At 38.5% G+C, this 16,468-nt stretch overlaps 9 protein-coding genes across 9 annotated transcripts; 4 read left to right on the top strand and 5 right to left on the bottom strand.

Annotated features, from left to right (window-relative positions):
- The first annotated feature begins 377 nt into the window (after positions 1 to 377).
- On the top strand, positions 378 to 1,461 carry BBOV_IV006700 (uncharacterized protein). The gene has a single exon (XM_001610544.2). It carries the CDS (start codon positions 398 to 400, stop codon positions 1,424 to 1,426), a length of 1,029 nt encoding a protein of 342 aa, XP_001610594.2. The 5' UTR covers positions 378 to 397; the 3' UTR covers positions 1,427 to 1,461.
- Positions 1,462 to 1,800: 339 nt separating this feature from the next.
- Positions 1,801 to 3,107, bottom strand: BBOV_IV006690 (uncharacterized protein). Its single transcript, XM_051767111.1, has one exon. The coding sequence runs from the start codon at positions 2,876 to 2,878 to the stop codon at positions 2,249 to 2,251; it is 630 nt and encodes a 209-aa protein (XP_051623282.1). The 5' UTR covers positions 2,879 to 3,107; the 3' UTR covers positions 1,801 to 2,248.
- A 2,010-nt stretch (positions 3,108 to 5,117) lies between these two features.
- BBOV_IV006680 (RNA recognition motif domain containing protein) lies at positions 5,118 to 6,641 on the bottom strand. Its single transcript, XM_001610542.1, has one exon. It carries the CDS (start codon positions 6,591 to 6,593, stop codon positions 5,445 to 5,447), a length of 1,149 nt encoding a protein of 382 aa, XP_001610592.1. The 5' UTR covers positions 6,594 to 6,641; the 3' UTR covers positions 5,118 to 5,444.
- Positions 6,642 to 6,816: 175 nt separating this feature from the next.
- BBOV_IV006670 (uncharacterized protein) lies at positions 6,817 to 7,816 on the bottom strand. Its single transcript, XM_001610541.2, has 3 exons — positions 7,381 to 7,816; positions 6,994 to 7,248; positions 6,817 to 6,957 (listed from the first exon to the last, which is right to left on the bottom strand). The coding sequence occupies exons 1-3, from the start codon at positions 7,639 to 7,641 to the stop codon at positions 6,892 to 6,894; spliced, it is 582 nt and encodes a 193-aa protein (XP_001610591.2). The 5' UTR covers positions 7,642 to 7,816; the 3' UTR covers positions 6,817 to 6,891.
- Positions 7,817 to 8,362: 546 nt separating this feature from the next.
- On the bottom strand, positions 8,363 to 9,417 carry BBOV_IV006660 (putative integral membrane protein). Its single transcript, XM_001610540.2, has 4 exons — positions 9,239 to 9,417; positions 8,953 to 9,204; positions 8,812 to 8,915; positions 8,363 to 8,756 (listed from the first exon to the last, which is right to left on the bottom strand). The coding sequence occupies exons 1-4, from the start codon at positions 9,318 to 9,320 to the stop codon at positions 8,412 to 8,414; spliced, it is 783 nt and encodes a 260-aa protein (XP_001610590.2). The 5' UTR covers positions 9,321 to 9,417; the 3' UTR covers positions 8,363 to 8,411.
- A 106-nt stretch (positions 9,418 to 9,523) lies between these two features.
- On the top strand, positions 9,524 to 11,069 carry BBOV_IV006650 (Mitochondrial carrier family protein). Its single transcript, XM_051767763.1, has 6 exons — positions 9,524 to 10,021; positions 10,152 to 10,442; positions 10,477 to 10,650; positions 10,686 to 10,782; positions 10,817 to 10,889; positions 10,927 to 11,069. Exons 1-6 carry the CDS (start codon positions 9,766 to 9,768, stop codon positions 11,047 to 11,049), a joined length of 1,014 nt encoding a protein of 337 aa, XP_051623281.1. The 5' UTR covers positions 9,524 to 9,765; the 3' UTR covers positions 11,050 to 11,069.
- Positions 11,070 to 11,147: 78 nt separating this feature from the next.
- BBOV_IV006640 (uncharacterized protein) lies at positions 11,148 to 12,480 on the top strand. The gene is made up of 3 exons (XM_001610538.2): positions 11,148 to 12,138; positions 12,173 to 12,266; positions 12,303 to 12,480. The coding sequence occupies exons 1-3, from the start codon at positions 11,448 to 11,450 to the stop codon at positions 12,388 to 12,390; spliced, it is 873 nt and encodes a 290-aa protein (XP_001610588.2). The 5' UTR covers positions 11,148 to 11,447; the 3' UTR covers positions 12,391 to 12,480.
- Positions 12,342 to 14,264, bottom strand: BBOV_IV006630 (putative methionyl-tRNA synthetase). The gene is made up of 2 exons (XM_051767295.1): positions 14,083 to 14,264; positions 12,342 to 14,028 (listed from the first exon to the last, which is right to left on the bottom strand). Exons 1-2 carry the CDS (start codon positions 14,107 to 14,109, stop codon positions 12,382 to 12,384), a joined length of 1,674 nt encoding a protein of 557 aa, XP_051623280.1. The 5' UTR covers positions 14,110 to 14,264; the 3' UTR covers positions 12,342 to 12,381.
- A 76-nt stretch (positions 14,265 to 14,340) lies between these two features.
- On the top strand, positions 14,341 to 16,413 carry BBOV_IV006620 (uncharacterized protein). The gene is made up of 4 exons (XM_051767470.1): positions 14,341 to 15,131; positions 15,168 to 15,889; positions 15,924 to 16,024; positions 16,110 to 16,413. Exons 1-4 carry the CDS (start codon positions 14,391 to 14,393, stop codon positions 16,376 to 16,378), a joined length of 1,833 nt encoding a protein of 610 aa, XP_051623279.1. The 5' UTR covers positions 14,341 to 14,390; the 3' UTR covers positions 16,379 to 16,413.
- The last annotated feature ends 55 nt before the right edge of the window (positions 16,414 to 16,468 follow it).

Genomic DNA, 16,468 nt, shown 5'->3' with positions numbered 1-16,468 from the left:
ACTAGCACAAATATCACCAGATGAGTACCCTTCGCCTTTTTTCTAATGTTATAAATTATAATTCATTTTATAGCGTTTAAAGAAAATTGTATTTGACTTAACATTAAATGTATGCTAATTTATTGAAGCAATGACAATTATTTGTGATGTAATATTGATGTCAGTTATAACGACAGCGTATAGCGTAACTGTGGATATCGACTCTCAAGACCATCCGGAATCAATGGATGTGTTCAAAGGAAGTTTCAAAAATGGTGGAATATATACAATGTTTCATTCTAGATATCCATATATTACCGCAGTAAAATATGCAAAAGGAGTATTGTATAAAAGCTATATAAATGATAATCATTCAACCGACATCTATGTTGAAACTTATAGACGTGGTAGAGTAACTATGGTTGCAATCAAAAGGTTGAGAAACGTATGCAAGCAACCAACGAGAGTATACCATTATGAAATTTTTAGTGATGTAAGTATACCTATAAATCGTGAAAGAAAGGATGAGTTCGTTGGGGGTCCCATTTCGTTAGAATTAGATTTGAGAAAAAGGCCTATGCATCCTTTAATAATAGTAAATAGTGAAAATTCAGCTTACGACGGTGTTAATTATACGATAGCAAAACCATACGGAACGTATTTTAAGAATGTCCCAAATCGCCTGAGATCTCGGTTTGATACGATATATATCTGCCCGATTATTCCTTCAAACGATACATCGCCTCCAATTATTATCGCCCATACTAACAAAATTGTGTTTTCGCCCGACCAAAATATTTTACGTATATGGATTCAAACATCACTTAATGGTCTAGACTTTGCAATTAAAGTGCCCGAGATCAAAAACGGAACATTTCATACCAAGCAAATATTGCACTATGCTGATGATTCAAAGGAGTTCCAACATGGGCATACACAGCTTAAGTATCACGTATTACAAATAGATATAGCAAAGTATGAATGTGAAAGACCCGATCTAGTGATAATGAAAAACATGAGACTTGGAGATTGGATGTATACTCAATACAGCGTAGCGCCAATAAGGTACCCAATATATATGACTACAGAAGTACTCAACTCTTATTACAACTTAGTGATATACAGGGCTGGTGTATCAGAGGTTGTCACCTACGTTGAACTCTTTGATCATGTTATACATAGATGGCAATATATTATTGTACATATTAATAAAATAAAAGAAAACCCAATAGAAGGAAACAAATTCGTGCAATCATTAAAAAGAGGTTACAAGCGTATCGATGAAAGAAACGGAGTGGCATACTTTGACCTCACCAACCTATGCTTAGGTGCCTATATGGATATGCTATACAACATAGACAGATCCTTCAAGTCGGATGATGAAATCAATAGACGTAGATATTGCTCATGTCCGGAACAATCCATTTCACAAAGTGTTATCATTTAATTACTACCACCGCGAAATGTGTGCTGTAAATAGATCACCTACACATTTTGATTATATTATAACATGCATGAGAATATATATGACGTTGAATTGATATTACAGATAACTTTAGAATAGTACTAAGCATAGGGCTGATGACCTAAGGTGCATTGTTTTGAGTATTCAAAATAGGTACCTAATGTCTCGACTTTGGGGGCCGTTCCATATATTCATATAGATTATCGTCTTATATCGGAATGTCAAAAATATGGCCAAACCACCAGCACCCATGTAGTATGCTCAAAAATTAAAGAATGTAACACCTTTAAGTTTTGTTAACTAAACATACTAATGCCACTTCGCTGTTTATGATACTATAAAATATTCAATGTTGCATCGTAATGCAATTGTACTGTTGTAGCATAATCATTCCTGTAAGGCCATACAATGTACAACATACACCTCAAATTGCCTCTATGAACTTAAAAATGCTCTGATGAACATTTCACTTACGAAAACGAACAAACATCTCAATTGTCATCGAATGTTGTTGGTTAATTGTAAAATTCACCAACACGTTCTACTGAGTAAAGGTAGCATTATGCAGGATAACATGCAAATTGTTCGATAGTTTCTACATCGAATAAAAGTTGAAACCTCATCAGCACAAGTATAGTCATTAATATTAAATTAGTCTTTGGCTACAACCCTCATTTCAGGGACCTGTTTGCTGGTAACCTAGCACCAAAGAACTACGTCTTGGGGTTCATCACCACACATAATTTTATGCTAATTGAATTTTGTACATATGTTTGGTCAATTTTACCAAATTAGCGCTCTGCATTATGTGTATACAACACCGTATATGGAGTCGTGCATATCTTTCATTAGCTCGTCAGAAATGGTCTCACTCTCTGCGGCATTTACAGCTGAGTCAACCACATCATTGCTGCTACTCTCTTCGCTTGAGCCATAACGTTTGTTAAACATGCATTGGGCTATGTCTTTTGAAAGATCGTCAGGTAGTTCTTCCCATGTACGGTAGGACTCAGCTTGCTGAGCAAGCTTTTCAGGAATTTGCTTAACTAAATCATCAAATTCACGCATCTGACGTATTACACTAGACCTCCTACGACCCAATTCATCCCTGTTATAGTTCTCACTTCCATTCAGTCCGTTGTGATCAATCAGGTCTTCAATGTCCTTGTTCGTGTATTCTTTACCTTTAGAAGTTGTAAAAACAACCTCATCTGGTGCATATGCTGATAACAATTTATCTACATCACACGTAGGTTCAACAACCAAAGGAGCCTGCTCAGCGTCAACAGCCAAAGAATTTTCACAAGTGGAATTGCCAACAGCAACAGCACCAAACATAAAAATGGCTATTTTGCAAAGTAGGTTAACGCATTGGCTAATGCCAAGAATGTTCCCTCGGGCTGAAGACGAAGATCCAAATTCCATTTTACACATTTTTACAGTTATTATACCTAACAGTCACGAAAGAAACTTGAACGGTTTGATATGTTAGATATCGCAAATTTGTAGCGATTATATAAACACAGAATATGAATGAACAATAGATTATACAATGATCATATGGAAGGAATCACCCTTTGTAATCAGGATTCTCTATGATCTATAATAATAGGAAATGTTATAATTAATGGTTTCTAATGAATTTGATAATTTTATATGTTGTACAATTCAAAACACGACTATTCTTTCGTTGCACCCCCAAGTATGGTCGCGCGAGAACTAATAACCGCAGTCTGGTTGTTATGTTTATATGTATCAATGACCAAACAAACAATGATAAATTACTAAACAATGTTAAATATTTCGAAATCAAACGACAGCATTTGTAAGCACTTGACACATGTTTCATTTATCTATTAAACACAATTACATATACAGCACTGTATGCGTTTCCAATGCTAATCTTTTTCTTACGAAGGATGGAACATGTGATTATAAAGTGTTGTACTATTTTGTCCTTCTGTTTTGTCAAATATATTAATCTAATCATGTGAACTGTCGTTGTAAACTTAACGATTGGTGCAGGCATCAGTGACAGTAAATTATACATATGTAAAGACATGCATTTATTTATTTTCGGTTCTGTTTTATATATTCTGGTCTAACATCTAGTTACGTAATTTCCACGTTACGGTGCCTTTGAAACTCATATCAAAACGATTAACATCTCATATATAGTTAAAATTATGTTCTCCACGATGGGCTTGATTTACGAGTATCGTTGCATTTACATTCACGAGAGCAGTAGATGAATATTGCTGTTGATAGCCATATAAAGAATGAAAGAGTTTTATATTAAATCTTTAGGGAATCCTTCTTTCCCTTTGTTTCGGTTCATGGTGATGGAAAATATCAAAAAATGCCATAATCTAATGCTTCCGAGGGCATCACAACAATTGTGATGACAATGATTAATCATTAGTAAGGTAACATACATAATTCCATTATTTGGGCCATTGAGAATCACACAGTACAGTTGTATTCAAAGAATATTGCATTCAGATCCGTAGTCTTGCGTGCAATACAAAACCGCCATAATTGAGGTGATTGGTTAATCTAGATAACCTTGCAGAAATGGAGGCCTTTATTAACTAATTATAAAAATTCAATCATATGATCGTTGGGGTATTTTCATGACGTTATCCAGTGATCTCAGAGCAAAAGCTGTATTACATTGAAGATTTGTCGTGTACTCCAATTTTCATTATTTGTGAACTATTTTGCCAAGTTTTATGGTGCTGGAGTGAATGAAAAATACATCAACCTTTAAAACAACCAACGTTGCCAATGATAATCATGGAAGGTTTTAAAACCCTCCCATTAAAACTGGCAATCACCTATCTACGTTTGAAACTGTCATTGGGAAAGAACCCCAAAGTTCAAAGCTTAGGACTCTACAGCAAAGGGGCACTTATACCCGTGGTTAACAATAAGCTTTGTCAACTGATGACAATAAAGTGAGCTACTGTGAGTATAGGTATATTGTGGGCTACGTGATCTTTTTTACATCCCAACATAGATTCCACAGAGAGTGCTTGCGCCTCAACCCGACGACACTACATACATAACGCCGAGAGCAAAAGTCATGTAACAGCCATAACATGGGACACAAAACAATGAATCACCACATAACGCTTAAACGTTGCGGCGCTCAATTGGATGCTCCGATGTGACTATTATGACTTTGCCATGAGGGCTAAAGCATTTACCAAGTGAATATAACTAAACCCAGCGTATCCCAGGCGTGGGTACATGGATCAAACGGTTAGACATAAATCATTATCCCATACCATAGCGCTACAAATAAGAGCCCATGGGAACCTTTAGTGTTATATAGTGAATCCACCAATGTGATGTATATATTTAAAACCAAGAAATGCCACGTATTGCAAAGGGAACAGTACAGGACCTGCCTGACGTACCATTAAAAACACAACTAGACATCCTGATGGATATCCACAATGCTGTCCATCAATCAGGACATAAAACAAAATATAACGCTATATGATGTGAGGTGATCATTATATCAATCTACATATATATGATCCCATCATAACGGCCATCCTATAGCCATATTCCTATATACGCCACACAATTAAGAGATCTATGCAGTGGTGCTGCTTCATAGTACAACTTGTATGTAATCGTCGGATCAACTATACCTCAACGAAGTTTAATAGAGGAAAATTGGAGTATCGTCAATGATAGCTACAGGTTCCACGACAAAAAAACGTGCGCCATTCAACGCCATTCATAATTAAATCTTTGCTAGTCGTTAGCAGAGGAAACGTGTATTTCACCAGTTACCTCTCAGATTGCCACGAGAATCCTGCTGTGCCTCCCAGGTTCAACAAGCAGCGTACTCCCCTCTCACATGTATATTAATCAAATTTGTTCCACAGGATGGACCACATTATAGAAATGCAGCAACTAATAAGTTTACGTTTTCACAAAAACCGCGATTTACCGCAGCACCTACATATGACAACAACAGTGTTGTTCAATCGTAATCGACAGAATCTAACTGCTCATCTTGATAAGCAGATTCGTTCTTTTCCTCATAGTCGTCCTCACGTTCGTCCAATTGTTGGTCGGCCGCAGTTCTGTCAGCGTTATTAGAGTGCTTCGCCTGATCCTTCAGGTAATCATTCACAGCCATGGGAATCACCTGAAGTTCATTTACAGCAATCTTCTTACCATTAAGCTGCTCCACCGCCGCTTTCATTGTTTTGGGACTCGTGAATTCAACCAAACCATAGCGTTTCTGGTCCCTAATAATCACTGAAGCGTAAACAACTTCTCCTGCCTGGCGCGCAAAATCCTTAAGGTCTTGCCAACTTGCACTGTTGTCCAAATTAAGCACCGTGGCCTGAGATGCAAAGTCCGGCTCTCTGTTAGTCTCACTACGCTTGCTACGTTCAGAATGTGGAACTACCTTCAATTTAGTGCCAAGCAGAACACGCTCATTCATTTCCCGCATAGCAACCTCTGCATCCCTGGATTTGACGAAATCTACAAAAGCAAAATTCCTCCTGTAATCAATCTTATTAATAGGACCAAACTTGCTAAAAGCATTAGTCAAGTCCTCCTCGCTGACTTTACCGTCGAGGTTGCCAACGAAGACCTTTGACTTTGGGGTTTCAGCGTTAGAGGGTCTATCATCATAACGGCGCACAGGGCCACTCCTTGCACCGGCGTTATTGTCACGATACCTGTTACCCTCACGGTACCTGGGAGGTTCGTCTCTGTACCTAGGTGGCTCATCCCTATATCTAGCCGGTTCATCCCTGTACCTTCCAGGGTCATCACGATATTTCTCAGGCTCGTCCCTATATCTAGGCGGGTCATCGCGGTATCTGGGAGGTTCATCTCTATACCTAGGAGGTGCGTCACGGTACCTTGGGGCACCTTCTCTGTACCTAGGTGGCTCATCGCGGTATCTGGGAGGTTCATCACGGTAACGAGGATATTCATCAGGGACATCGCGGTGGTAATTGGTTCCACGGGGTCTATCATAAGGCGCAGCACGATCTCTTTTTACATCATACCGGTCGTAACCCCTTTCGCGGTCATATGGAGGAGGAGGTCCACGGGAGTCATAGTCATCCCTCCTGGTGTAGGAATCACGACTTCCGTAACCACGATGCATTGTGATTAAAGCTAGAACGATTGAAAATACTTACTACGTGTGTGAAAATAATTAGGGCCTAGGCTTACGTAAGTTACTATTGCGCTGACGTTGTACTATCTCAACATGGCGTCCCCATATATGTGCCTTACAATGAAAGCAGACACATGGTGAACGTTACAAATTGGATATTTTACATTACGACAACTGTGGTTAACCTTAAAGTAATCGTACGTGTATCGCTTGCTAAATATTATAGAGAAATTGTAAGTGTGTTTGAATTACAGCGGTATGTGGATTATGCAAAAAAACTTGCAAATTATGAGCCTTCTTTATCTTGGAGAGCAGTTATATACCCATTTACCGTTTGTAGGTTACTTTTCATCTGTATATTACATGGAAATTATATGGAATCCCTTACCTGCTGAATCTCCATTTGAGTGGCGTTTATGTAGTGGTCTACCTTTTTAATCTCTCTTAAAATATCCTTAATATCAGCTGATTTTTCAAAATATCCTTTTGCTGCATTAACGTTGCTGACATCCACGTCCGGTATGGTGTAATCTGGGTTACGTTCTTTGACCTTGCGATTCAATGCATCTACTATAACCAACTTAATGGCATCTTTTAGTGTCTCACTGAATCCCTCCGATTGAGCAACATTTTTAAAAAGATTCTGCGGTGTAATTAAGGGTTTTACAGTCCAAAGAATAGATGTGACAATCACTTGGCATCAGTATAACAAAATTCTGATCAAGTTTATACGCATTAAACTCATAAAAAGAATGGCATAGAAAATAAAACTTACGACAAGTTCCTCCCGTGCTTTGAACACTGCTTCTACACCGACCTCTGTAAGCTCGGTGTCCGGGTTGTCTAAAATAACTTGTAAAACCTTTTTCAAACTGTATAATTTCGCTTCTTCAGGTTTCGATATACTGTCATCCCGATCTAACGATGAGAATTCAGATGCGATAGATGAATTCAAAATGTGTTCATTATGGCGTAACTCTGGAACAATACATTCACCAAAAAGGGCCAACCATGCGCACTCCAACTCATTTAACATTTTACAGAAATAAGCTTTTAGTGCGTAGAACCATAATGATGTGCGATTTCAGTGACTTCGGAAAATGTGTCATACAGCTATGTCCAATTATATATCACATTTGCTACAACTCGTAATCTTGGCACTACAAATATCACAGAAACTATATATAGAATAAACATTAAGCAATAAACATGATGTCTATTGGGAATATAACGTTATTGTATCGGCAGTTGTGGCACCTAACACACCAAACAACATCATACATAAAATAGGTGAATTAACCACACATTTATATACTGTATGCTAAATATGTCTTTTTCCTATAAAATGGCTATATTGATGCAATATGTCATACTAACGATAAAGCAAAGTCACCTGGCTAATGCAGACATATATCACTATGATTCACAGAATCTTCGTATCCACGTAGATTTGGTTGACTGGAAAAGGCACCCAATTCTTGATATATCAAATAGACTATATGCTTGATTTTTATGTATTGAAATTTATAAATTCCATAACGACACATGTGTCCAGAATGGTTGTACATTGCCCTTTTCCAATCTCTTATGAATGGAATGTTGCGACAGCACAGATTGTTATTGTGCTAATCTAGCTGTTCCAGGATCTAGCATTCATGTCATCTGTTACGTATCTATATTGTTGTACCAAGTAAATGGCTATTCCGTTATGACAGCTTATACAGTGATATCAAAAGCACGTAACACATAGTAGTGAATCAACTAATCCACATGTTTAACTATTACATGGTATACGTATGTTTAGTACTATATTTTAATGCTTTTTTCCTTGTTATTTACAACTCCAGCTAAGATGACGCCATTGTCGAATGAATCATGGGATATATTATCCAAGTTCCCGCTTAATTCACATTGAAGAGGGATAAATATCTCATATACTGCAGGGACCTTCGTAGTGATAAAACCTAATTTGTTGGTTACGTCTTCTACTCGCATTGACAAAAGGATTGCCTTGTGTTTTTTACAATCCATAAGCATTGGTTTGAGTGAATTTAACACTTCAGATTCATCGTTCGATATCTCGAAGTATCCCTTCACAGGTATCTGAATTGTGAATACATCAGATTGTGACGTCTTGGGTGGCACAGAGACCTGGTTATAACGTTAGACAATAACAAATTACATAATTTAAATCCGTATGACTTACCACTAAATTGTTCAAATCTATCAGTCCATCGGTGGTATCGGGGACCACTGGTTTGTGAATAATATAGGTGCGATTTTTTGAATCTATGCTCTTCGGGGCTTGGTCTGGCATGGAATTTAGTGATGAGTGTTATTAAAATACCTATGTAAAGACACTTAAGGCACTCAACTGAAGATCCAATAGGGTAGTAAGAGAAAAATGCCTTATGTGGTTTGAATGTCAACGGGAAGATTGACGTGTTATACAATGAAATGCTCAAATCAAATTCAGTGCCAGTTATGATCTTATCTGCTCCATCCGACTTAATATACCACGTTCCCACAGTTTTGGTTGTATCGTCGTATACATTTATATGAACGAATGGACGTAGTACCAGCAGACCAGTTCCGATACCTGAATAGTGTTGCAACATCAAATATCAATTTACCTATAAGTACTATGAAGATATAGAGAGATGCAAAAAGAGCTGTGAAACACCTGGAAGAACGTATCTTTAAAGTATTATTCATGGTTCAGCTCGGTATGCTCATATCTCAACTCATGTATGATTATTCCTAGAGCCCATCACATCGTTACTTGTTCCCTATAATTATCCGTTTAAAAGAAATTAACATGTTACTTCCGTGTCTTATTGTAACATGATGTGTAAGCCTCGAGGCTATTGTTGGATTGTACCGGTTACACATTGGATTTTTCTTAAGACATTTAAGCTAATAACTATAAATCAGTGTATTAACTGAATCTAGGACGTAATATAACCTGAAAGAATCTAGTTAAACGTTCTTTTGTTCATTTTTATGAGCTACATCCACTACTCGTCATCGAGCCATTAATTAGAATTATTACTATACCTTCGTTCATATCTATATATAAGCTATTATGTAATCTGCTCAGTCGCTATTCTTCTGGATCGATATTATAGGATTCCTGGGCATAGGATGTTTGTTTTATAAGATGATTAATATCAACGACCGTTTTGATCAGCTTAAACAAAATTTGCTTAAACTAAACATAAAGAAGAAAAAAAAGAAACGTGTAGGGGATACACGTATGTATTTAACTCAATACTTGGCGCATGTACTTCCATTAGCCGGTCAGCGTATTGTTCTGGCACCAATATATCGCAGCTGTGTGGCATATCAAAGCGCAAATCAAGCTCTTTACACTGCTTTGAAACTGTCACACGTTTCTCCCATTAGCATTTTAGGAGGTTGGTTATTATCTGTACTTATTAGTCATTCAATTGGATATATCTACGGTGTCTATGGTCGGAATTTTCATGAAATGTCGATTGTGACTTTGATTCGAAACTTTTTGCTTTTAAACTTATCTCTACTCAGGATTATATGACACTTTGGGTTTTAAGAAATTATGGAACCTATCTCGTATCCATCTGTTGCCCGGCGCCATCTTCCCTGGCGTTCTTATGTTCACAAAGCATATGACCGGGTTTACATTCTATCCACAATCTAATAGATTGTTAGATAAAGGTTATCTTGGGACCTTAATGTTGTGCAATTTCTCTCATGTCTTCAGTTATCCTTTCGACGTTGCTTACGGAAGATTCGCCTCCTCCCTGACAACGGAATTGTCGCTACGTAAATATTTCTACGAAACATATAAACTCCACGGTATGTATACATTATGGATTATATAGTGTATCAGGCGTGGGACGTTTATACAGCGGTTTCTCACTTTGCTTGGCCTCTACTGCAGTTCACCTCTATGCTTCATTATCGCTAAACCAACATTTGCAAGGGAAGCTGAAAGAGCGCCTTAGTCATCAAATCGAGAAGAGTCCCGTCTACCGGTCAACTATTCGGCCTCTAGAGCCATCAGGTAATATTTATCTGGGTACTATACATGATATGCAGAGCTGAAGCCCATTGAAATGTTCCCGTGGAACATTATTTTTGGTTCCACGGCAGCTTTTATGGCACGTTCCATAACATATCCGTTGGATACACTTAGGTAGAATGGTTTGCTTGTGTCATATTTGATTCAGGATTCGTTATCAACAAGAATCGTGGCATCATAAAGGCCGTACTACGTTTAATTCCATGGCTTCTTCCGTTTACGTAAGCTACTATATCATATACAACACACCTCACGTAGAGAAATATTAGTGGCGGTATCTTTAAGCTTTATGCTGGTTACCCAGTTAGATGTGCGTTGCTCATCCCGGAATGTCTAATATACGGCATGATACATTACGCAGTTCTCCAAACTGCTGTCTAATGAACAGATTACTGCACTATGAGTTTCATGTGTAAATTTGAATGATAGTAACTAGTGTGTATTGTGCACAGGACACAGTGATGTGTATGATTAAACACTGATGAAATACAATTTCATAATGAAATTTCAAAACTATGATATATATAATTGCTAGAAGTTCATTCGTATCGTACGTTTCAAACTGTTATTTTCACGATTGAAGCTGTATAACTTCTGGTAACGAACATAACCTTCCAATGGAAAAGGTAAAGAAACTCATCTTTTAGGAGTTAATGGTTTATCATCTAATATACAAGTTTCAAAATCACTATTCTCTATAGGTGTACAATATCTGCGTGATTCTGTTCTTCGCCATAAGTAATACTAGATGATGACTAACGGCCGGTGATATAACCAAGATGGTAATAAACATTCTATCGCAAAGGTGTCTCGTGAACACCATTGGTACAATCATTAGGTGCAACAGGACCTTGTCACTGAATACATCGCATAAGGCAGTGAGACATATATCATTCTGGCAGCCATTCAACAAACCTCCCGATAACTCTGACTCTGGATCAGGTTTGGAATTGTATTCTAAACCTAAAAAGGAACCCTCACTAGTTACAAAACTTTGGGATGGCATAAAGAGAGTGACCCGCATAGACGAGGGGGACCCCGATGAGCAGATTGCGGACTACTTCCAATACTCAGTTGAACGCCTGATGGCGCATCCTGGGGAGTTTACCTTCGAAAAGTTTGGTATCTATCTGGATGAAATTTGTACCAAGCTACGTTTAATAGGAAAGCGTCCTTTACCGGATGATGATTTGACTGGTCCTTTAAAACAGCTCAAACTGCAACATGAAATGATGAAATATCTTTCACCTAGTGAGAAGGAGTCGGATTCATCCTCGGTATTCAGCCACCAGGCTAAAGTACTCCTGGCTGAGGCTGTCAAGTGCACATTAAAAGATGTTGATGATATGTTGCTTCATCATGACATCTGTAAAACTGATCGCACGTGGTATTTTCGCCGCATTGTTCTGGGTAGGCATCTGCCTACTACCTATGAAGAGCGTGAACACTTGTCTTATCAGCGTCCTATAGGTAATTTTATATAAATGTTGTTACCACGTATTAGCCCGGGAAGCATCACAGCTATTCCCTCAAACGCAGTCCCTGGAAGCCCTAAGGCTCAAGAAGATGCGTGATGACATGCACTATCGCAAACCACTGTACGTTTACTCTGCATTGGCTTAACGTGTTCGCAGTACCCGTACATGGCCTTGGTATCGCCATCCTACCAGTGGCAAGAACAAATGGAGTACGCGCGAGTATACCAAGCGTCGTCTACGTTAAGGGGCACAAGTGCTGTGGTCTAAAATCTACCATATGCAGAGTGTCTAGCAATTTTGCCATTGTAGAAATTTTTATCGGTGTACCGTTAATTTCTGGTTGCAGCCTTTCGATGTTCATCCGTGTCAACTGTGGCATTATTGGATATATATACGCACTAAGCACGAGTAATGATTGGCATATGGCAAGTGCATGACTTTGGAATTCATCCTCATCATGTAAGTCCCAAACTTGTTTATGCGTGATGTAGCTATTGATGCAACCTGCCACCTCAGTTACTTCGTTGACGTATTTGTCGATTCTATGATGTTCCATAATATTTTGCAAACACTCCCACTTCTTGGTAATACCCTCAACAAAGTGGTTTATACACTCTGTATCACGGTGGTTGATTTCCAAAATACCCCTTTTGTCTATCATGCCAGTTAGCCTGTAAGTTAAATTGGCGTACTTGTCCCTTACAATGTTCTTCATGTCCTCTACCCTTTTAGGATTATATTGGATGTCTTCGCCAAATGCACCTAGGTTCATCAGGACAAATCTCGATACATCTGACGTTCCAATTGGCGGTAGCGCGAATACTTTATCACCTTTTGACTTTGATATTTTTTCATCGTTGCTCATTAACCAACCGTGACAGACCATCTGTTGTGGCATTGGCATCTCTAGTGCCATCAGGAGTGCAGGCCATACCAAGGTCATAAATCGCAAGATATCCTTTCCGAAAAGCATCAAAGTCTCAGTACCAACTCCATATTGATTTCTGTCGATACAGTATCCCAATAATGCATCTAACCAAACGTATATCGTATGCCCTTCAAAACCTGGTTGACCTACCGGCACTCCCCAAGTTGTATTTGACCTTGTGATAGCTATGTCTGGTAGATTACCACTGAGGAGACCAATTGCTTCGTTTTGCCGTTCTTTTGGTACTATAAAACCCTCCCGTTTAATCAACTGCAGCAATGCATCTTTATATTTGGACAGTCTAAAAAAGTATGCTTTTTCAGCAACTGGGTATACGTCAAAACCTAAGGGTGACTTTCCATTAATTAGTTGAAATTCGGTATAATAAGTCTCCTCTGTTGGTGAGAAGTATCCTTTGTGTACGCCTTCGTATATATCACCCTTTTCGAGTAGGTATCCAAAAGTTTTCTTAACCTTTTCTTTGTGTTGTTCGAGGGATGTATGAACGTTGATATCCACACTCACGTCGTAGGCTTCATAGACATCTGTGTAATGTTGCCTCATACGCTCGATAAAGATCTCAGGCTTTTCACCATTTGTCTGTGCTGCATTTGCTATCTTGGTTCCATGTTCATCGGTTCCGGAAAGAATCAGGATAGTCCTCCCCAATAGCTTATAGTACTTCTTAATGGCATCCGCTGATACTAGGGTATACGCATGACCTACGTGTAATGGGTCATTGAGATAGAAAAGAGGTGTCGTTAGCAATGTAGCTCCAAGTTCATAAGGCTGTCCACTGGATTCATTTATTGCAAATCCATGCCTGATATGATCCTTTGTTTTATATACACCTACCGGGGTGCACAACCCTGATGTATTCTGTTTTATGCTATAACTTTGCGATATTTGTATCCCATGTAAAAGGGTACAGAGTACTAGGACATAGGACTCCACCTTTTAAGTGTTTATCTCGACTATTAGATTCCTTAGTTTCTGGAAGTCATTAACCAGCTGTATTGCATTGGATATATACATGTCTTAGCAGCCTTCCTGGGTAGCATTAGTTATCACTGCAACATCACGGTCCATAAGTGTTATATAAAGCTTTATATTGCGAACTAGAATCTATTATCGTTATACACATTTACTCTCTCAATCCTGTCGTTATGGAAGTGAGTCTAGAGAAGATGTTTTACAGTGTGTGTGTTGTGTGTTGGAATCATGGATCTTAAGCATATAAACTGGGTATTAGCAAGAACATAAACAAGAAATTACTATCGCACAATTGGTTTTATGACTGTATCTATAATATACAAATGGAATCCGATGATTCAGAATCGGAATCTCTTTTTACCTTCGGGCAGTTGGTCAAGTTGCTTGGTAAGGGAGCTCCACCTCGGAAGGTTCGTAAGAGCAATGCCGCTGAGCGTAATATCGAAGACTTGGTGAAATTACTTGAGGCTTCTTTAGCGGCTGATGGAGAATCTGAGCCGGAGAACTTCTCTGGCGAGTCAACGGAGGATATTCCTGTTGATGCAATTGAGTCGTTTAACATGGGCTACGAGGATTACCTCAAGGCGACTGAGCAAAAGACACCCAGTTCATCGTTTGCTATACCACATTTTAAAAGTCATACTTTCAAGTTTATGACTCCCGCTCTTGAAAACGTACTTAAAAGCTCCATCGTTCCCAGTGTTTTAACTCAACCTGCGTTATTTGGTCTACATCAAACTCTTACTAAGCGTATTTCCAAGCTCCATCAAAAATCAGAGTTAGATGAAAATGTTCTTAAGGATAGAAACCGTTTACGTTATTTATTTCATTGCCTAAACAGTTATGTTGACATCCACTACGCTGGTTGCAAGGTTGGAGATTTGGCATCAGTACGCTTCCTTTATGCTTTGCACACGGCTAATCACATATATAAGAGCCTGTCGTCTACTGTGGAACAGTCTGATGGTTTTACGCGACCTCGTGTTCTATATCTCTGTGGTTTAAAATGCATGGCTGCTGACTTCATTAACCATTTAATTACGCTGTTTACTGCTAATAAAGAGGTATTTAGATATTTCTATGTTTACATGCTTTTACAGGACCCGAGGTTTGACAAGTTTATGGAAGAGTACTACCTACCTGATGATGAGGCATCAGCACAAGAGTCTAGTTTCCTTAAAACCAAGAAGTCATTCGACTTTGTTGAGACATTCTCAGGTAATCAGGAGGATGCTTTCAAAATGGGTCTTCAGTATCAAGCTGGTAAATTACGCCTATACACTCCTTTTTACAGTAGTGACATCATTGTGGCATCACCTTTGGGTTTAAAAATCTTGATTCAGGAAGATGAGGATTATGATTACCTATCTAGTATAGAAGTGATTCTTATAGACCGTCTAGATGTCCTGAAATTCCAAAATTGGCGCTTTTTCATGGATGTTTTTGAAAAGCTTAACCAACCGTTAAAAAAATGGCGTGATGCTGATGTTAGTCGTCTGCGCCACTCCACAATCGATGGACAAAGTGAATTGTATCGCCAAACAGTATGTGTTTCATGTACAGAACATGCTATATTCAACTCATTCTTCAAGCGTTTGCCAAACCGTCGTGGCGGTATAAAGTTGTCATCTAAACCACGTAATGATTTTGTTCTTTTAGGTTGTCGTATGGGTATACAGCAGCTATTTATTAAGGTTTCTGCATCTAGCGTTAAGGAATCTGAAACAGCTTTGCTTAACTACTTTCTTAAAAGTATGTTGACTGGACTTCACGGCGTGGGCAATGTGCTGGTAGTTCTTGGGGACTACACTCACTTTTTAAGGTACACCAATCTATATGTTATCAATCGTATATAGGATACAAAATGATTTGAAGTTGGCCAATTTCGAGTACCTTCCATGTCACGAATCCACAACTGGAAAGCAAATGCTAATTGCTCGACAGCAATTCCAATCAGGTATGTAGGTACCCTATAGTCTATATACTCGTCTATAACTGTTTATGAGCCCTGTTGCCCAGATTATATGATAACACATATGTAGGCAACGCAAACGTTTTAATCACTACCTCCCGTTTGCTATTTTTCAAACGTTACTTGATCAAGGGAACAAGCCGTGTTATATTCGTTATACCACCGGACTACCACGATCTCTATAGGGAAGCATTCCGTATGATGGACTTATCGAAAAAGAACTCTATCGTGACTCTATATACACGTTATCACGCGCAACAGCTGGAACCCATAGCTGGCACTGAAAAAACCAGCAAACTGCTTTCTGCAGATGACACTAAGGTCACTGAGTTTTACTAACATTTATTATAGTGATATAAATTTAGGGTTTATATGTTACAACCGCGTGCCGTCGTTCACCTTCCAGATTACGTTTATCTTGTATGACCA

Source organism: Babesia bovis (assembly GCF_000165395.2).
Source record: "Babesia bovis T2Bo chromosome 4 map unlocalized Chr4_1, whole genome shotgun sequence".
Lineage (NCBI taxonomy): Eukaryota > Apicomplexa > Aconoidasida > Piroplasmida > Babesiidae > Babesia > Babesia bovis.
The sequence above is the reverse complement of the archived record's forward strand: the minus strand, read 5'-3'. Positions and strand labels throughout refer to the sequence as shown.

Bases quoted from the DNA above. Each gene is read 5' to 3' on its own strand.
- BBOV_IV006690 (XM_051767111.1), bottom strand. From the start codon at position 2,878: ATGTGTAAAATGGAATTTGGATCTTCGTCTTCAGCCCGAGGGAACATT.
- BBOV_IV006700 (XM_001610544.2), top strand. From the start codon at position 398: ATGGTTGCAATCAAAAGGTTGAGAAACGTATGCAAGCAACCAACGAGA.
- BBOV_IV006680 (XM_001610542.1), bottom strand. From the start codon at position 6,593: ATGCATCGTGGTTACGGAAGTCGTGATTCCTACACCAGGAGGGATGAC.
- BBOV_IV006650 (XM_051767763.1), top strand. From the start codon at position 9,766: ATGATTAATATCAACGACCGTTTTGATCAGCTTAAACAAAATTTGCTT. The intron at 10,651-10,685 runs GTAATATTTATC...CATGATATGCAG, and splicing joins TCGGCCTCTAGAGCCATCAG to AGCTGAAGCCCATTGAAATG. The intron at 10,783-10,816 runs GTAGAATGGTTT...TATTTGATTCAG, and splicing joins TATCCGTTGGATACACTTAG to GATTCGTTATCAACAAGAAT.
- BBOV_IV006630 (XM_051767295.1), bottom strand. From the start codon at position 14,109: ATGTATATATCCAATGCAATACAGCTG. The intron at 14,029-14,082 runs GTTAATGACTTC...AACACTTAAAAG, and splicing joins TATCCAATGCAATACAGCTG to GTGGAGTCCTATGTCCTAGT.
- BBOV_IV006640 (XM_001610538.2), top strand. From the start codon at position 11,448: ATGGTAATAAACATTCTATCGCAAAGGTGTCTCGTGAACACCATTGGT. The intron at 12,139-12,172 runs GTAATTTTATAT...ACCACGTATTAG, and splicing joins GTCTTATCAGCGTCCTATAG to CCCGGGAAGCATCACAGCTA. The intron at 12,267-12,302 runs GTACGTTTACTC...ACGTGTTCGCAG, and splicing joins ATGCACTATCGCAAACCACT to TACCCGTACATGGCCTTGGT.
- BBOV_IV006620 (XM_051767470.1), top strand. From the start codon at position 14,391: ATGGAATCCGATGATTCAGAATCGGAATCTCTTTTTACCTTCGGGCAG. The intron at 15,132-15,167 runs GTATTTAGATAT...ATGCTTTTACAG, and splicing joins TGTTTACTGCTAATAAAGAG to GACCCGAGGTTTGACAAGTT. The intron at 15,890-15,923 runs GTACACCAATCT...AATCGTATATAG, and splicing joins GACTACACTCACTTTTTAAG to GATACAAAATGATTTGAAGT.
- BBOV_IV006660 (XM_001610540.2), bottom strand. From the start codon at position 9,320: ATGAATAATACTTTAAAGATACGTTCTTCCAGGTGTTTCACAGCTCTT. The intron at 9,205-9,238 runs GTAAATTGATAT...AACACTATTCAG, and splicing joins TATCTTCATAGTACTTATAG to GTATCGGAACTGGTCTGCTG. The intron at 8,757-8,811 runs GTAAGTCATACG...CGTTATAACCAG, and splicing joins TAGATTTGAACAATTTAGTG to GTCTCTGTGCCACCCAAGAC.
- BBOV_IV006670 (XM_001610541.2), bottom strand. From the start codon at position 7,641: ATGTTAAATGAGTTGGAGTGCGCATGGTTGGCCCTTTTTGGTGAATGT. The intron at 7,249-7,380 runs GTAAGTTTTATT...ATTACACCGCAG, and splicing joins AAGCACGGGAGGAACTTGTC to AATCTTTTTAAAAATGTTGC. The intron at 6,958-6,993 runs GTAAGGGATTCC...TGTAATATACAG, and splicing joins CTCAAATGGAGATTCAGCAG to ATGAAAAGTAACCTACAAAC.